Source organism: Phalaenopsis equestris, unplaced genomic scaffold (assembly GCF_001263595.1).
Source record: "Phalaenopsis equestris unplaced genomic scaffold, ASM126359v1 Scaffold000326, whole genome shotgun sequence".
Taxonomy (NCBI): Eukaryota; Viridiplantae; Streptophyta; class Magnoliopsida; order Asparagales; family Orchidaceae; genus Phalaenopsis; species Phalaenopsis equestris.
The window spans coordinates 241,069-261,133 of record NW_018164768.1 but is presented as its reverse complement, the minus strand read 5'-3'; the positions used below and the strand labels follow the sequence as shown (position 1 = coordinate 261,133).

Below are 20,065 nucleotides of genomic sequence, written 5' to 3'. Positions count from 1 at the left end.
TTACCGACTACACCCCCTTCCAGTGGCGGTAATGGTACAGGGTCACCAGGCTTCCAACCAGGCGGCACAAGTGGAAGCTCGAGGGGAAGCTCCACTGGCATCCCCTTCTTCCATCCAGGTGGCACGGTGATGGGCAACATTGGCGGAAGAACAGGCATGGCAGCCTCCTCCCTTGGCGGAGTGGGCTCGATGAGGGATTCCGTGATCTTCTCTGCAGTCCCCTCCTTCGCCTCTGGGGGCTTCTTTGGGACCCCAACATCAAGATCGGCAAAATGATACAATTGAGAGGCGCGCATCTCGTTATCCTGCGGCGCCGGAGGTAGGGCACCCCGCAAAGGCGCCAAGCCCGCGCCGTGCTCCGGCGGGGCGAATGTAGTATAGCTGATTCGGTGGGCAAGAGCCAAAATTTCGTTCAGATCCAGAGAGGAGTGTAGAGAGGATTGGTAGTCGGCATCACCGGGTTCACCCTTTATGCGCTTGGGATCTCGGCGATAGTCAGAGTAATCGTCGAGGAGGCGGTCGAGAACCTGCTCGGCATCATGGAGTTTGCGCGTGAAAGAGAGGAGGGCGGTGTCCTTGTTGCGGACCTCGCGAGCGATATTCACCTTAGAGTCTTGTAGATCGAGGATCTCCTGTAGCTCGGCCACGGCCTCGAAAAGCTGAGTCTGGAAGGAGGTGAAGAGAGAAAGGACCTCTTTGGTTGTGGTGGGAGGTGAAGGATGGCGAGGATCGAGGGATAAAGGTTGAGACTGGGCGCCGGAAAGGAAGATTGGCGGGCCGCCAGAGCGGGCGGAGGCCCAAAGGGCGCGATGGGAAGAAACTTCGAAGAGCTTGCCGGCGAGTAAAGCCATCTGAAGGAGAAGGGCTTGGGCTCGAGGAAGGGGAGGGAGGAGGGAGAGGAGGGATGAAGAGGTAGTGACGGGGTTGGGGGTAGCCGCGGTAGGGGCGGAGAAAGGAGCGGACTTTGAAGTAGGGTTAGGGTTAGGGGCTTGGGAGGGAAGAGATGGAGATGTTGCGTTAGGGAGGCCTAGTCTCGCCGGTGACGGCACGGTCGCCGGCGCGTGGCTCTGTAGCATCGCACCAACTCTCTCTCTCTCTCTCTCTCTCTCTCTCATATGTCTTGGTTATAATGACTTGATTAGGCAAGAAGGAAAAGAATGATTAATTAATAAAAACTTGTAATTTTTGTTTTAATGATTTTTAAAATAAAATTGTTTTGGTTACAAACAAAAAACACAAAATTCACTATTTATCCCACTAATATATACAAACATGCATACAATTTTTAGATATTTACATATTTAGTATATAAACAAACTCAACTTTCATGCACACAAATATAACGATCAAATATTTAATATTATAACAAAATACTATTGCACATAAAAACATGATAACATGATTCTCAATAAAATTCAACATTTAAGAGATAATATAATGAAGCAAACTAGGGCCCCAAAATCCAACATCATGACTAATGACAGTTAGAGATTCATTCAAATGGTACTTTGACCGAAGTTTTGGTACAATCTCTATCACATGACTCACTGAGACAGACCGGAGAGACGAGACGATCCCCCCTACCAGCCCGTATACAACGGCGCCCCGATCAAACACTCGAGCAGGTGTCTTCTCAGGCTCTCGGGCTTACTAATGGGTATTATAAAAAATACACCATATTGACATAATAATTTTATTTTAGTAGGGGTAAAGAGTGTAAATTTGTCAAACCCTTACCTATAAATATGATGCCCATTTTATAAAAAAAATGCAATTTTAATGTTCATTATCGTGCTCTTTTCCTCTCTTTTAAGCTCTATTCCTTGTTTGTGTCTTCCATTAATTTTGAATTCAATAGTTGCTCTTATTAAGTTCTTAAAAGTGGAATACATTTTTTATTGGACAAGAGAATAAAATTAACATGTTGTGAATATAAATATCTAATTTTAGATATTAGAAGTATAAACTCATAATAATTGTGTGTTATATACTAAATTCTTTTTTTAAAAAAAATTTGCATACATAGCACATAAATCTTATGTATTTATATATCTTGCACAAAAATTTTTATATTTTTATGCGCCGTACAATAATATTTCAAATTGATATAGGAAAATATGTATTTTATTTTTAAAAATTAATAATAATCCTATTTTTAATAGAAATATTAAAGATGTGAGTGCTTTGTGTATAAATATGGGAGTATAAGTAGGAGATATGCAAATACATAAAAATTTTGTGCATGTATGCAAATGCCCCTTTAAAAAAAAAATATACAAAAACAAAATGTCCAAGGGAAGCTCCGGTCACAATTAATCTAAGAAACCCTAGTCTCTTCTGCGGATTTTGGCGGGAGGGACGAAAGGTGGGAGATAGGAAAATGTTGTTACCCGAGGACGGAGAAGCTTCGGCGGCGGAGGAGTTCAGAGTGTGGAAGAAAAACAGCCCATACCTGTATGACCTCGTCATTTCTCACGCCCTCGAATGGCCTTCGCTCACAGTCCAATGGCTTCCCTCTTCATCCTCCTCCCATTCATCCTCTTTCTCTACGATCCAGCGCCTCGTATTAGGCACGCACACTTCGGACGATACGCCCAACTTCTTGTTGATCTCAGCTGTTCAGTTCCCCTCACCTTCCCATCTCTCCAGCGAGCCTCCGCTGAACTTGCCTTTGGCGCCGCTTCCCAACGTCCGGATCGAACAGAGGATCAGCCACGAGGGGGAGGTGAACCGAGCGAGGTACATGCCACAGAAGCCTTCGCTGATTGCAACGAAGACATGTGGGCCGGAGGTGCACGTATTTGACTCCGGAAAGCGGCCGATGATCCCGCCGGAGGGGGACACTTGCAGACCTGATTTCGTGTTGAGAGGACATCAAACTGAAGGTTATGGCCTAGCATGGAGCTCAAGAAGAGAAGGATACCTTTTGAGTGGCTCCTATGATTATAAGATTTGTCTCTGGGACGTTGGCATTGCTTCAAATGAGAAGAATCTTGATTGCAACGCGGTCTTTGAGGTAATTGACGAGGAAATTCGCACTGCTGGTCTGTCCACAGGGCATTTTTTTTTCAGCCAGCACTTGTAGCTGATTATTTTGTAGAGAGCCAAATTTTCAATGTTCTGTTTTTTGTTCATATTTACAGGCTCATGAGGCCGCAGTTGAAGACGTTGAATGGCACTCTGAGAATGATAATATGTTTGGTTCTGTTGGCGATGATCATCGTTTGATGCTGTGGGACTTGCGTTCATCAAGAAAACCCGAGCATTCACTTTTAGTTCATGAAGACGAGGTTATGCGACATGTCATTTTAGCATGATTATCTTTTTTCACAGTGTCTCTGATGTAGATGTGGGTAGCAAGAAGGGGAATTCAGACACTAGGAGAAAGAAACCCGATGGAGAAGGAGAAAGAAAGCAATATTTCACGGTCAAGGGAAGTTTAGGAAAATTCTCGATTCAATTTATTTAATCATAATCAATTGCATTCCTTGAATCTTTATTTCTATAAGTCTTCCACTGTGTAATGCTAGAAGATGAGAGGAAACATGTAAATTGAAATCTAAACCTGTCTAAACTAAATCCAATCCTAATAATTCAAATTTAAACCTTAAATGATTCAAAAGTACATTTTTACCGATAAAATAAATTTTAAATTCCTAATCAATTCAAAGATATTGAAATTGCATTTAAACTTGCTTTCTGGTGGTGCGATGGAAGGGCAAGAAGAAAGAGCAGCGGGCACACAATTTGGATCAAAAGATAAGCAAGATTTGACTGGCTGTCGAAATAGCTTCCATTCATTAAAGTTGTTCAATTAGGAGCCAATAATCTCTGCTTAAAGAGAGAGTAAAAGAATAGGAAGGATAGGTTAAATTGTAAGCTCTCATATTTAAAATAAAAATTTAATCATAAACAAATATTTAATATTAAATATATTATTATCCAAAGAAGGTTATTCAACTTAATAAATTAAATAAAAAAAAACAACCATTATTAAATATGGCAATAGAAATAACTGAAAATTGGTTTGATTATTCTCCTTTATGTTTTGTTTAACTGATCGATAGAATTTTGATCTTTTTGGGCTAGATCATTTTATTTGTACAGCATCACTTCATTTTACTAGGAAAAGAGCTTTAGTTGACGAGATTATAAGAGGTCATTAAGGCAGAGAAAGTCTTCCTCTTTGATTACCTGATGGATGAAATGACCATGCAATGCATGAACAGAATGAAGAAGTCAAAAGTACTCAAAGATTTCCAGGCTTAGGTGTTAGGTAGCTCCAAGCTTTGTATACATGTAAAAGCCATGCAATGTGGATCAGCGATGAATTATGTGATGATTGAGGTACAATTCATATTCAATTTCTACTAGGTGTGGTTGAAATAAATTATAATTATCAGAATAGCATATGTAATGTGGTCATTACTGTTTTTTTTTGTCTTAGTGATATGATATTTGGGTAATAACTCCGATGAAGATAGATCAATGGGTAAAAAATTGTTATATACTGAATACTTATACTTGGCTGGGCTTGATTAATGGCATACTTATCAAATGGTTTATAAAAACTGATTGATGAATTTGATAAGATACACCATCTTATGCACATGAGTAATATGAATGGTAGTGTTCATTGAAGGATAATATTGAGAACCACATATATAATATTTGTGATGTGAAAGATAATGTTGATCTTCATTATATTGCCAAATTTTTCAGACGAACTGTGCCTTGAGATGGACACCTATTAAATTTTAATTGATAATTGGGAATTGAGAAAACCCTTGGTAAAAAGGTGAACGTTAACTGTTGAAATGGCTAGCAATATGTTGTTGGCTTGAAGTTGGTTGCATTGATGAGTGGTTAATGGTTACTCGTTGAAGTGATTTGTGATAATGGTGTTCTTTAGGAGAGTAACAGGAGAGGGTTATGAGACAGAAAATTTATGCTAGAAGTTTGATCAAATTTGGGAGCAATAGAAAAAGCAAGCAAGGTGCAGTTTGCATGTGAGGTAGATGGTGATTTATGTTTGATACGTCATCAGCAAATTTTCAGTATTTGACACGAATCTCGAGACATGATGTGAATCTCGAGGTATTTTATGTTTAAGAAATGTTCAAACTCAAATTAAAAATAATCCAAAACTCTAATTTCAACAAACTTAACAGTCAAACTCACTGACACATGAGACGGACCCAATGATGCCAAAATTGATCACTTTAAGAGTTTTCTATCAGTGTTGGCCATTTCTATGTTTTGTACCTGACATTTGTATCACATGCTAAAATCAATTCCACCTCCTTGGGGGGAAAAAAATAGCGAGCTATGGGCAAGGCATCTCTCAGCATACCTATGATGTGCCCCCAACTTGTTTTGGACTTGCTCTGACTCAACACCATCCCCTTCTCTGCTACATATATACTCTCTTGCATACATTTTTGTCATGTTGTTCTTTATAGTGATATAGCTTTCGTCCAGATTCTTCATCCTATTCTTTGCAGTCATTTTTCTGTTTATATTGATCATTGGTAGCCCGTTTGTTTAAGTAATATATATATATAAGTTTGCAAACTTTACTTTAGATAAACAGATTTTGATATTAGATAGTTTTCACGCCATTTATTATATATATAAAAATCATCTGTTTCTCTTCTTATCTTCTTTTTTTCATCAAGTTCTAAGTGTTTCATGGCATTCATTTTTTTTATTGGGAATGACCCAAAGAGAATTTAGCATTAAATTAATATAGTTAATCAAAAATATACAATGACTCGAATATTCTTTCATTTTAGTTGACTTTTGATCAATTTTAATCGCAACTTCATTATATATTTTGGCTTCCATCATACTGTTTTGTCTACGGGTTATTAGTTACAATACTTTATGAATTTTTGCTTCCATCAATCTTAGTTACAATACTTTATGAATTTATTTATTTTAGATTTATGTTGTTGTTGGTTGCATAAATAAATATTCTTTTTGCACTCACATAGTTTGCCACATGCCATCTTTGGTTCTATGGAGGTAATTTGCTTAGTTTTGGACATATTTGTCATCGGTTTATTCTTTCATTGCCTTCCCGGTAAGGTTATAGTTTTTGCAATCCTATGACTGTGACGAAGTTTTTCATAGTTCAAATAAGCTGCATTATTATATGTTTAAATCCATTTACATTGTACTATGGCTATATCTGCCTTTTGGATGCCTATAAAGATGCTCTCGCAGTCTAAAACACTTGGTTGATTGTCTTTTTTTTTTTATCTCCCTGCATTACGGAATTTTGCCGCTTCATTGCTTTATTCATTTTCATTGCATGTACTTGAAGATAAGCGTAACATTGATTAACTTTATTTTTTTCTCCCAGGTTAACAGTTTATCATTTAACCCATTTAATGAGTGGCTTCTCGCAACTGCATCAGCGGACACAAATATTAAACTATTTGATTTACGGAAGCTGTCATTGGGTTTGCACACTTTCTATAATCACACGTATGTGCTCCATTTGTACTTCTTTATGAACTAGTAAACTTATCCATGAAATTAACCATGCTTCTTTTATGTATTATTTGCTATATTCTAAAATTAATGGAGTGGAATTATTTTAGCTTTAAATCTTCTCTCTTTAATAGCCAATCTCAGGCCTAGCAATGCATTTCCTTGGTTTTAATGTGATTATTAATTTTCTTTCATTACTCTTGGCGTTTAACACTGCTAATGCTGGTTCCCAAGTCCTGGATGTGAAAAGTGAAGAGTTGCATTACGTTGTCGGCAACCAGCATAAAATTTATTGAATTATTATGACATGAATCGTTTTGATCATTGTCTAATGCTATGACGTCCCTTGGAAGCGACACTCTGTATGATCTGAATACATTGAAAAATATGCAAAGACTGCTACACCGGCGCACGGGTGTAGTGTCAAATAAGCAAGGGTTCCCACATTATGGACAAATGCGGGTAAAGAAGTTAATTCATGATAATAATAACATGATAAGATCTTGGAATATAGCTACTCTTACAAGTAAATTAATGAAATTAATTAATACTATGATTTATCGGAAGATAAATATCTTATGTATTCAAGAAACTAAATGAGTTGAAGAAAAAATTAAGGAGATTGATAACTTAAGTTTTACACTTTGATATTCAGATAAGAGTCGCACTAGAAATGGTGTAGGTATAATTGTAGATAAGAGTTTGAAAGATAATGTTATAAAAATTAATAGAATTGAAGCTATAATTATATCCCTTAAGATTATTGTTGATATTAAAATTTTTAATATTCCAAGTGTTTATGCTGCTCAAGTAGATTTAGATATAGGTTTTAAGAAAAAAAATTGGAATGATGTAGAAAACTTATTACAAATGATGTCTCTTGAAGAAAGAATTTTTATTTGAGGAAATTTAAATGGATATGTCCGTTGAGTGATGAAAGATTTTAAAAATATTCACGCTGGTTGCGGTTTTGAAGTGATTAATGAAGAAAGTAGAGTCATATTAGATTTTGCTTTAGCGTATGTTTTTGTTTTTGTTAATATTTTATTCAAGAAAAGAATTACATATTATTACTTATAAAAATGAATCTAATAAAACACAAATTGATTATTTTCTTATAAGAAGAAGAGATCTTCGAGAATATAAAGATTGTAAGGTCATTCCAAATGAGGATTTAAGTACTCAACATTGATTATTCTTCTGGATTTTAAGATGAAGAGTTGTAAAATAAAAAATACTAGGGACTCGTTGTCATAGATTAGATGGGGGCACCTAAAACACACAAAAAAATATATATTTTTATGATCAAATTCAATATTGCAAGATCTGGAATGTTTATGAAGAAGCAAATTCTATGTGAACAAACACTATTAAAGAAGTGACAAAGATGTATTTGGAGAATCAAAAGGAAAAGTTTCTATAAATAAAAATAATTGGTGGTGGAATAATAACGTGCAATAAAAAATAAAATAGAAGAAGTTATGTTATAAAAATTAGTTTAAAAATAAAAGTTTAGAGAACTGGGAAAATTTTAAAATGACTCGTAGGAAGTTTAAGAAAATAATCTGTGACGCTAATAATTATGCTTTAGTGAACTTTTTAATAGATTAGATACTAAAGATGATGAAAAATAAATGTATAAACTAGCCAAACAAAGAAAAAAAAAGTAAATACTTAACTCAAGTAAAGTGTATTAAAAATGAAAATAAAAAATGTTTTTCTTAGAAAAAGATATTCAACATAGGTGAGTTATTTTAATAAATTTTTCAATAAAGTTTCTAAGAATACGATCAACTTTAATGATCTTAATATCTTTAATAATAATAAAATATTTCATTTTTATTGTCGCATTAGTAACAAAAAAGTTGATGAGGATTTAAAGAAAACCAAGTGTGGAAATTCTGTAGGACCTGATGATATCCCAATTGAAGTGCGAAAATATTTAGGAGATTTGGGAGTTTCTTGGTTTTAGTAAACTATTTAATATTATTTTGAAAACTAGTCCCCATTTTTATGAGTAAAGGGGATGCACAAGAGTGTGTATGTATCATATTTTAAAATTATGAGAGAGGATAATTGAACAAAGGTTGAGACGTATTACAAAGATTTCTCATAACCAGTTTGGATTAATGTCGGGCAGGTCTACTATGGAAGCTATACATTTATTGAGAGGTTTGATGGAGAAGTACAGAGTTGATCAATGCATTTAGCATTAATTAAAAGAATATAATCTAAATCCTCCGTTGATTAATGCATTTAGCATCTTTGAACTTGAGGCATTGCCTTGCTGGTCCTCCGTTTCCCATGATCTTGCTTGCATGCAGCCTAGGTGAGCTGACATATATTTATCCATTGGCCAGGTGTCGCAATATCTTGGTTGGTACATTTAGCTAAACCTAAATCTGTTTTATTATATTTGCTTATGGGATTGCGATTGGAAGAAAAGAATATTATTTGGATGGTTCGGATAACAAAGTTGTTTGGATTCCTTCGCTTGCCCATAAATTTAGCCCAATTTCTAATGCGTATGTTCTTGCTTGTATTTGTGTATGCTAGTCAGAGTCAAGTACATGATTTATGATGCTCCACTGTTTGATTCTATTTAAGTTTGTCAATGACACCATGCTTTTGATGTGATTTCTTACCAAGTCAACAATGGTTAATCTCACTGATTTAAATATTTTCAGAGGACCTGTCCTTCAAGTTGAATGGAGCCCTCATCGTGAAACTTTGTTGGCCTCATCTTCTGAGGATAAAAAACTGATGCTTTGGGATCTTTGCCGGTAAGTTTCTCAGTGATGGATGTGGATAGTTTTGTACTATTTCACTCTACTGCCTTATTTATTAAAGCAGTGGCATACTCATTTAACTGACATACAAAAAGAAATAAGGGCATTTTTTTGTCATGTCTTGCAGACTTGAATAAAACCTGGCATTTAGATAATACAAATTTTTCTAGATGGCTCTCTGATGGCATCTGGTTTGGTTTTATCAATGATGATACTTATGTCATGGGAAGATTTACATACATGCCTCTTAATTCCTATGTATTTTACATGTCTAACACCTAAGCTTCAATTTTTACATACATGAAACCTGACCTTTCTTGAAAAAAAAACTGTATTTCACTTTTAAGTTGAAGTGGTGGTATTTTTGATGTAATATGAAAGATTTGAGTGGTATAAATGTAAAAAATAATGGCTTTCGGTGTTGGCTATGTTTAGGGTTATTGGCCAGTCAGTCCTAGAGGCCAATTGAACAATTATTTGGAGGAACCTTGTTCCTCCTGAACATTACATCTTGTTCAATCTTCACTATTTAAAATGGACTCTAATCCCTTTGTATACAGTGAAGCTCTGGGCTTCACAGCCTCCTTACACTTCTTTCATGCTCGTCAACATCATCAAAGCTCAAGAACTCCATATTTGCATGTGGCAAGAGCTTACAAAGCAGCTTCAAGATAAAAAATAATAATTGAAGCGAATCCAACACCACCTTCAAAATTAATTTCGGACCTCATTTCTATAAATGCTGTGTAGATATTTTAATCATGTGTTGAAGATGTGTATTTTTTGAAGTGAAATCTCATCATCATACTAATATCATTCGATGATTAAAAAAAAAAAATTTTTTGTCAGAATTGGTGATGAGCAAACTGAAGGGGATGCGTCGGATGGGCCTCCAGAGCTGCTTTTTGTACATGGAGGGCACACTGCAAAGATATCGGAGTTCTCCTGGAACCCTGAGGAGCCATGGGTGATCGCCAGCGTCGCCGAGGATAATATTTTGCAGGTCTGGCAGGTGGCGGAGAGCATATACCGTAATTTTTATGACAATGAAAGTGATGGTGAGGCATAGGCTATCAGCTAAGCTTCTTCCTCCAACTCCCCAACCAGGTATGCTTGAATGAACATATACATCAATATATAGAGTTCTTGCAGTCAATCAGATGTTTAAGAACATAAGACCTTCCTGTTTTTTGGTGTTATTGTATTCATATGATTTTAAGATATTTAATATCAGAATCCATATGTTTGTTGAGAATCTGTGAGCCTACACTTGTTGAATTGAATCTATAAGTTCACAAGTTGAAATAATTAGATGGGTCATTTTAGTCCCCAAAGTTATAAAAATGTCAAATTTGTCTTGAGATTTTTTTATTGGGGGTTAAAGTAATCCTTCATTTTAATTCATATTAAAAGAGCCTGGGACAATTAGGGGTGTAAACGAGTTGAACTCGAGCGAGCCCAATCTCAACTCGTGTTCGGCTTGTTTATATTTCGAGCTCAAAAAGTGTGTTCGTGTTCGGCTCATTTGCTTAGCGTGCCGAACACGAGCTGTTCATGGACAAAGAGTCTTTTTGACAACCCTAATCACGTAGCCATCAGATATTAAGGATTGAGGCAAGATTTAAAACATCATTTGAATCTAATTTAATAATTTTTATTTTATTTAATTATAAATCTTTGTAGTTTTGTAGTCAATTAATTTTTTTTAAAAATAATACTTTATTCATGTTGCTCATATTTGATTCGTTAACTTAACCAGAATTTTTTCTTCGTTCTGACAGCCCTAGGGACTATATTTCTCCTATAAAAATCAAGGTACCTTTTTAACACTTCTTCTCATGACATTTTGGAAGGAAGCGATCATGACTGTACGGTCATATTTTCTTATGATTTTTATATTAAATAAAATGTATTATAATTAAACAAAATATTATAATTTTTCCTAAAAAAAGAATTTTTTTTCTAAAAGTAAATTTTCTTGGATGAATTAACAATCGACCACCGCCATGGATCTTTCGCAAACTTTAAGATTCGTATAGATACCTCGCAGCAGGAAGCTCAAGGCACTCGTGGTGCCGGTGATGGTAATTTTAGGGTTTAGGGTTTAGGGAGCGATCATACTGTAACAGGTTCGAAACGATTGAGTTGACATCTGAGCCCAAAAGGAAGCGATCATACTGTAGCAGGTTCGAAACGATTGAGTTGACATCTGAGCCCAAAGTGGGCCCCCATCAATTCCTAAGAGTCAAAAGCCCAAAATAATATTCGGACACCGCATAATATGCTTTATATGTCATATTTGTTATATATATTTTGTAAAGTAATTTTCTATTAGTGAACACAAAATTTTTTGTAAGGAGAAAAGTGCGAGGCAAGTGGGCCCCACAATTATTGTTGGGATTGATGAGATTCAAATATAAGACATCTCAATGCAAGAGGAACTCCACAATCATCTGAGAAGTGATCTCATCTGCACGGAAAAAATTTGCGTACGTCAAGGGGTGCGCATCTCTGCGTACATAATAGTGTACATGGGAGTTATATGAGAGTTACAAGGGGGTTATAACCTGTTGTACCTCCCGTGTAACCTCCTGTGTAAATCCCGTGTAACCCCGCTGTAACAATTATACAGACTTGTAACTCCTATGTAACTCTCGTGTACACGCTTGTAACTCCCATATAACTCCCATGTAACTCCCGTATACACTATTATGTAAGCAGAGATGCGTACTCCTTGACGTACGCAATTTTTTTCCCATCCGCACAGGCTCCATTAAAAATGTAAACGAGCCGGTTGAGCCCAAACTACTCTCGATTTGAGCTTCATTAATTTTATCAAATTCTAAAAGTTTAGAAGATTGTAATAATTTAAAATAATATAATAATAAAATAATTATTATAAGGATCAATTAAAAAATAATAATAATAAATCATTTAATATAAAATATAATTTTATACTCAATATTTTTAATAATTTAAAGATAAAATCTTTAAATTTAATATATTTTAATATATTTTAATATATTTTAAATATATTTTATATAATAATTTTTTTTTTAAACTAACGCCACTTACACAACTTTGGCTTCAAATCTAAACTAAACTTGGGCTTCACTAGCTCATGGCGCTCAGTTCAGAAGCCAATCATAAATCGAACCGAGTTCAACATGAACGAATAAATATTTATTCTTATTGCTCATATTTGACTCGTTAACTTAATTAGTGTTATTCTTCATTCTGACAGCCCTAGGGACTATATTACTTCTATAAAAATCAAGGTACCTTTTTAACACTTCTTCTCATGACATTTTGGAAGGAAGCGATCATGACTGTACGGTCATATTTTCTTATGATTTTTATATTAAATAAAATGTATTATAATTAAACAAAATATTATAATTTTTCCTAAAAAAAGAATTTTTTTTCTAAAAGTAAATTTTCTTGGATGAATTAACAATCGACCACCGCCATGGATCTTTCGCAAACTTTAAGATTCGTATAGATACCTCGCAGCAGGAAGCTCAAGGCACTCGTGGTGCCGGTGATGGTAATTTTAGGAAGGAAGCGATCATACTGTAGCAGGTTCGAAACGATTGAGTTGACATCTGAGCCCAAAGTGGGCCCCCATCAATTCCTAAGAGTCAAAAGCCCAAAATAATATTCGGACACCGCATAATATGCTTTATATGTCATATTTGTTATATATATTTTGTAAAGTATGTATATAATGTCACACATAATTATTTTCTATCAGAGAACACAAAATTTTTTGTAAGGAGAAAAGTGCAGGCAAGTGGGCCCCACAATTATTGTTGGGATTGATGAGATTCAAATATAAGACATCTCAATGCAAGAGGAACTCCACAATCATCTGAGACGTGATCTCATCCGCACGGAAAAAATTTGCGTACGTCAAGGGGTGCGCATCTCTGCGTACATAATAGTATACATGGGAGTTATATGAGAGTTACAAGAGGGTTATAACCTGTTGTACCTCCCGTGTAACCTCCTGTGTAAATCCCGTGTAACTCCGTTGTAACAATTATACAGGCTTGTAACTCCTATGTAACTCTCGTGTACACGCTTGTAACTCCCATATAACTCCCATGTAACTCCCGTATACACTATTATGTAAGCAGAGATGCGTACTCCTTGACGTACGCAATTTTTTTCCCATCCGCACAGGCTCCATTAAAAATGTAAACGAGCCGGTTGAGCCCAAACTACTCTCGATTTGAGCTTCATTAATTTTATCAAATTCTAAAAGTTTAGAAGATTGTAATAATTTAAAATAATATAATAATAAAATAATTATTATAAGGATCAATTAAAAAATAATAATAATAAATCATTTAATATAAAATATAATTTTATACTCAATATTTTTAATAATTTAAAGATAAAATCTTTAAATTTAATATATTTTAATATATTTTAATATATTTTAAATATATTTTATATAATAATTTTTTTTTTAAACTAACGCCACTTACACAACTTTGGCTTCAAATCTAAACTAAACTTGGGCTTCACTAGCTCATGGCGCTCAGTTCAGAAGCCAATCATAAATCGAACCGAGTTGACACACTTACACAACTCAGGCCCAGCAAATATTCTTTTTGCTTTCTACGTGCCTCTTTTTCCCCCATTTATTAAATTGTCTCCCATTGAATCGCTGCATGTGGAACAAACACCGAGATTCGGTGGGCCCACAGACTCAGGCTTCGGTTGGGTTTTTTTTTGGGTGCAAAACGTAAACCAATCATAAATTTTATTTGGATACAACTAGGCGCTGCATCAATACTCCTAATACCACTCATCAATACTAACATAATAGCAAAAAAAACTCTACTTACCAAAACTCACAAAAATATCTTAATAATAAAAAAAGGGTTATGTTGATTAATTGTATTTACTTTTTATATTTACAATAAGCTGATATAGCTCACCATTTATTCACTATATATATATATATATATGCCGCTAGCAGTGGCTTTTTGGTGCTCACCATTTATTCACTATATATATATATGCCGCTAGCAGTGGCTTTTTGGTAAAACAATCTCTTTGAAGATCATAAGTCCCCTCAGGACACGTTCGAATCCCCCTCTGATCATGTTGTTGGTAGTGAAGGCGGACCTCGAATAATAAAGCACATAAGAGTGGTTGTGGGCTCTTATAATAGCCTCGAGTCTTTCCTTTATACATATATAGATAGATAAACAGACAGACATATAGTTTTTCAAAATGTAGAACTTGAAGCTCGCAACAACTTCCCTTTGGTCGTCGTCGCCTGAGCATCTATTGCCATCTTGAGCTGTCGCCCATTCCAACAATTCAAATAATATTTAATTCCTTGCCAAATTAGGCTCAACTACAGGTTGAAATAGTAATAAAAAAAGAAAAAAAAAATTTTATTTCATTCAATAGCCCCTCACTTATACCTTGCAATTTCTCAAATTCTAGTGCTTAAAACTTTGGGATCCTATTTCTCCATAGGGAAAGCCTTCCAACTCCTAAAAAAGTAGAACTAGCGGTACTCACTGACATGAACTACTGCTAGCGGTACAAAGTGGGGGTACTACTCGGATATTAAAGGATTCACCAGACAAGCATGCTTTGCAAAATTAGCTACATTAGAGATTATATTTTCAAAAGTTTTTCTTGTAGTAATGATAATAGCCACAATAATGTGACAATATGAACATGAGACTGACAGCTGATTCATCATTGGATTAAATTAAAATATTATCTTTCCTTTAATTTGATATGTCATATATGTGACATCGATGACATCATATATATGTCCTGTGACATGAGAAATATGACTCTTGCTGAACAGCTCCGAATAATTCTTGGAATTATGGTGCATATCTTTATAAACATTTGTGCAAGCTCTTTCATATTAATAGGAAAGAGTTTACATATAATTTAATATTCTCTTATAAGCTACTGTGTCGTCAGCAAATTGTCAATAGTTGAATGAGGTTGTCACCCACATATTAGTACAAAATCATAATTATACTCTTTCTTTCATAATGAAATGGAAGCTATTGACGATACACTTGTACTGACTATTATGAGTAGAGAATTGCGTAATATGTATCAATACATATAAATACTTATTTATCAAGTTTTGATGAATGTCACCTTATTTGATCATTAGTTCATTTATACTTCTTCTGCTTTAGAGGGGGGTTAGCTGCTAACATGATGGTGTTACGTTAGTCAGTGAAACATGATGCATTTTTGGTGCTACAATGACGATATTATCTATCTTATTGGGGTTACACAAATACAAACAAATTATTAGTCATGTTATGAATATCGATGTCATCTAAGTGAATGATTTGTAATATAATCTTGTAGGTACTCTACAACATAAGAGCTATACATTCACCGTCATGCCCAACTACTTAACAAAGTTGAAAGAACATTTGACATACTGAATTCATATGCAACAATTTTACTTGATGATGATAATGAGTAAAATGTTAATATAGTTTTGGATTATTTATAGTAGTCTGTTTTAAGATCAAAATTTATACAAGTGTCAAAAAAAAATATTCAAAATTATTAGAATTCAATTTTAAAATAAATGATAATTATTTTAAGTGTCAAAAAAAAAAATTATTCAAAATGATTAGAATTCAATTTTAAAATAAATGATAATTATTTTAAATTTAGACTCCGGGGCCCACATATAAATAGTGAGGGAATATTTTAAGTCTGTAATCTAATGATAATAATAATCCTGGAATATGATTACCTTCTCCTGCTCCCTCCTCAGTGCGGCGTTCTCCCGTGCAAGATGAGCCACTTCCATCTCCAGCTCGTCCGTATAAGCCTTTGAAAATTTCAAAATAATAATAAAAAAGAAATCAAAATGTAAACTTGGAATAAGGAATTGGTAATAAAGACGAAAGGGATTTGAAAGATGCCTTCTTTCTTGCCCTGGACCGTGCCGCCGACTCTCTGTTTTTTATCATCTTCTTCCAACGGCGTTCCCCACCGCCGCCGGCGATGGCGGGAGCCGACGGATGGCTGATGGCGCAGCGCGCGGGAGGAAGAAAGGCGTTGGTGTGATTGCCGGAGGGGATGGAGAGAGTAGGAGCGGGAAGCGGGTCCGGCGAGTGAGGACGGCGGTTGTCTCCGAAATCTCCGGCGAGGAAGTCGTGGAAGGCGGCTGCGGCGGCAGTGTGGCGGAGGGACAGGGGAGGGGAAGAGAGGTTGGGAGGGAGATTGGAGAAAGCGATGTCTTTCCAGACTTCGTCCATGGTGAAAGAGATAGCGTAGACAGACAGAGAGAGAGAGAGAGAGTCTCAGAGTTTCAGACCATGTTGAGCTTTTTGGGAAAATGGAAACGATGACAAGTTCTTTTATAACTTGAAATTAAAAACTAATACGCTCCAAATTTGTATTTGTATACTAAAATAAACGATGACAAGTTCTTCTATTTCAAACAAATTCTTAATCATACAATTAAATTATTGCACATCAATCCCAAATAATTAATAAAACAAATTCTTATATATTTAAATACCAAAAATACGTCTCATTCAAAAACATGAATAAAAATATAATATTATCACTATGTATAAATAGATATATTTGATTATTATTTATCTATGTTCCTTTTCTCTTTTTCTATCTCGCTCTATCTTTTATTACTTAAGCCTTATTTCTTATGTGTGATTCAAGAACATATCAACAATCAACCGTGTTCATAGTTTTAGATGATAAACACTTTGGCTCAATATTCTAAAATTTTGTTTTATATGCTCGGACACAAAATCAATTATGACGAAAACAATTTTTGCATGGAATGTTTTTTTTTTTTATAAAGATATTTATAGTGCATGGAATATTTTTTAAGAGATTTATAGGAGCATCTTTTAGTTTTAATTATTTTTTATTTTTAATTTTTTATTGGTTTTAGGGCCAGCTGGTTAACAGTGAGACACAACTTGTGGATGAAAGTAGGGAATATCAGCTGCTTTTTAAACTTTATTTATTTATTTATTTTTTGGAGCTTTTCATAATGTTGGATTCTCGTATATAATTTGTTTATATCCACTTTTACAGTTTTTTTGAATCTACAAATCATATAAAAAATGACATTCATAATTAACTTATCTTGATTATACATATCTTTTATTCATAATTTTGATGCGATTTAAATAATACAAAATTTAAAATTTAGGAGTTGGATGTGTAAATACATAGGTATTGAAGGGTATGTATGTAAATGGTTAAATTTCAGATATTATACAAGCAATATTTGGGTTAAAAGTATTGGGTAGGAGTGATTCATAATTACTATTTGAGAATAATTTTGTTTGAGATATTTAATTCTTATATGTTTATATATGCACATCTCTATGTTGGCTTGTCAAGTTGATTAGGTTCCGAGGAGAAGTTACAATGGACGAATTCCAAAGGCCGAGTTATAATTCGTAGAATTGCAAGAGTCGTGTTTCAATGGACAAGTTTCAAGGGATGAGTATTGAAGGCCGAATTATATGGTCGAGTTGACCGACAGAGGTATTATCTGAGAATAAAATACTTCTATAAAGAAATTTTACTTGGTTGATAAAAATGTTTTATTTATTAACAATTTAAATTTGCACTTGATATTAAGATTATAATTATAATAATAATAAAATTATGCTATTCTATAATATCTAAATATGTTGAAAATTTGGGGTAGAACCAGCCTCTTTTTTAAGGTGGAGCAAGTTGCTTTTCTAAACCTAACACGGGTGATGTTATGATAATGAATGGTAAAATGATATTTCAAGAGGGGTAAAGTTGATTTTTTGAGAGAGACAAAAGACTAAATTGTCCTCCCATATTAGTAAAAATTTGAATTTGAGCTGGACTAATTGCTACTTAAAATCTTGATTTTTATCGTTGCCATTGATCTCATAAAAATTCACTATTTACTTAAAAATGATGTGGGAAGATTTCATCATACTATATGCTGAAGAGATAGATACCATATGCTGAAGGAGTTCTAACTCGAGAACACATTACTTAAGCTGATCTCATTCCTCACTTCTCTATTTGTTGGATTTGAGCAATAACTAATCCTTCTTTTAGTTTATCGAAGCTTCAAAATAATATCCATTTTTTTTTTTAATTTGAGGCTGAAAATATCCTCATGAAACATTATTATAACTTAATTTTAAAATAAGCAAAATCTATTTTGACACTTCTATGAATAATTAGGGACCATATTGACATTAGGGCTTTCAAAACGGCTCGTGTTCGGCTTGTTAAGTCAAATCTATATTGATGAGTAGTAATTTTTAAAAAAATTAATTAACTACAAGGGCACAAACATTCATAATCAATTAAAAAAATTAATTAAAAAAATAGAATGAAAATATATTAAATTACATTTAAATGATGTTATAATATAAATAATAAGATTTATACTTATATTCAATGACTGCGTGATTAGGTTTGTCAAAATGACTTTGTTCGTGAAATTCATTAAGGAGTTGCTTGTTTACACCCCAAGTTGGCGCTTCTCTTTGTTAAAAATAATAATAATTATTATTTTCTCTTAGTCCTAGAAAAGGGAATCCATTAGGCCTTATTTATGTATAGATGTGGGAAAATAATATTATTAGAAATATTTTAGTAGGATTGTCTTTTTCAGAAGAAAATTTAGCTCCTGATAATATAGAAAAGGAAATTTGGGCATACATTTTGATTAAAATATGATTTTGAATTATTAAATTTATTATAATAATAACATAATATAAAAATAATTATTTTTTTAAAATTAAATCAATAAAATTTACCTATTTTTTTCATATTTACTACATTTTAATGTCATAAATTTAACCCTAAACCCTAATATTAAAAATTTGATTGGCAAACATGTAAATGTAAAAATTTAGATGCCAGATATATAAATATTTAAGAATACCTACGAATTGTTTTTTATATGTTACTTCAAAACTTATGGCCTCTTCCCATCTCTCGTTGATAGGAAAAATTATTCCATATGAATAGTATATACAGAAATGCATACGCTGTCCGATTTCCACCATTCATCAGCACAAATGTGTTTCGGTAGGCTGCATTTTTTAATTTTTTTTTTAGATGATGAACGATGGAGATCAGATAGTGTATACATTTTTGCATACACTGTCCGTATGAATAATTTTTCAGTTGATAGGAAGAGAACTAGAAGTGTCGCCCAGTTTATAGCAGTGTTCTCATGAATTAATTTACTAATAGTTTATTAATATTTATTTTGTTAAATAAATTTGATAAATGACTAAAATATCAAAATTCTTCAGTTCAAGAGAAAATTAAGTCAGTTGAAATGTAAGTGATCAACAACACTTAGAAAAAAATTAATTTTGTTTCATTATTAATAATACAAGTCTGGATTTTTGTATAAATGTAAACTAACATGAGGCCATTTGGAGGCGCACCTAGGAAGATCCAGAGGGGTCAATTGCCCACCTCCTACCCCCTCAAATTCAATTTTTTTTACTTATGGGAAGAGAAGGCCGGTTAAGTCATTCCAAAAGATTACAGCTTTCATCATACATTGTTTGGCATTCAACCGAAGACAAAATTTCACATAACTGATCCGCAAATATATAGCGTACATATGAGTTAGAAAGTATCACAACAAATGAACAAATGAATTAATAATTAATAAAAATAGAAGAAGAATTCATATTATATCATGAACAACAAATGAAAAAAGATCCCACATAACTCCAAAAGAGAAAAGTATTCAAGTAATATGA

At 33.9% G+C, this 20,065-nt stretch overlaps 3 protein-coding genes across 4 annotated transcripts in view; 1 reads left to right on the top strand and 2 right to left on the bottom strand.

Annotated features, from left to right (window-relative positions):
* The window catches only part of LOC110025717 (mediator of RNA polymerase II transcription subunit 4), a 1,544-nt gene extending 426 nt beyond the window's left edge, over nt 1–1,118 (bottom strand). Inside the window, exon 1 of one of the 2 annotated variants that reach the window (XM_020726342.1) lies at nt 1–1,118. This exon is cut by the window's left edge and continues 426 nt beyond it. In XM_020726342.1, coding sequence (XP_020582001.1) covers nt 1–1,115 — 1,115 coding nt within the window. In that variant the 5' untranslated portion in view covers nt 1,116–1,118. The other variant, XM_020726343.1, reaches the window with a different exon arrangement.
* Nucleotides 1,119–2,308: 1,190 nt separating this feature from the next.
* On the top strand, nt 2,309–10,575 carry LOC110025730 (histone-binding protein MSI1-like). The gene is made up of 5 exons (XM_020726359.1): nt 2,309–3,016; nt 3,144–3,290; nt 6,368–6,492; nt 9,186–9,281; nt 10,137–10,575. The coding sequence occupies exons 1-5, from the start codon at nt 2,381–2,383 to the stop codon at nt 10,354–10,356; spliced, it is 1,224 nt and encodes a 407-aa protein (XP_020582018.1). The 5' UTR covers nt 2,309–2,380; the 3' UTR covers nt 10,357–10,575.
* Nucleotides 10,576–14,325: 3,750 nt separating this feature from the next.
* Nucleotides 14,326–16,621, bottom strand: LOC110025743 (bZIP transcription factor 27-like). The gene is made up of 3 exons (XM_020726375.1): nt 16,229–16,621; nt 16,057–16,134; nt 14,326–14,604 (listed from the first exon to the last, which is right to left on the bottom strand). The coding sequence occupies exons 1-3, from the start codon at nt 16,562–16,564 to the stop codon at nt 14,530–14,532; spliced, it is 489 nt and encodes a 162-aa protein (XP_020582034.1). The 5' UTR covers nt 16,565–16,621; the 3' UTR covers nt 14,326–14,529.
* Nucleotides 16,622–20,065: the final 3,444 nt, after the last annotated feature.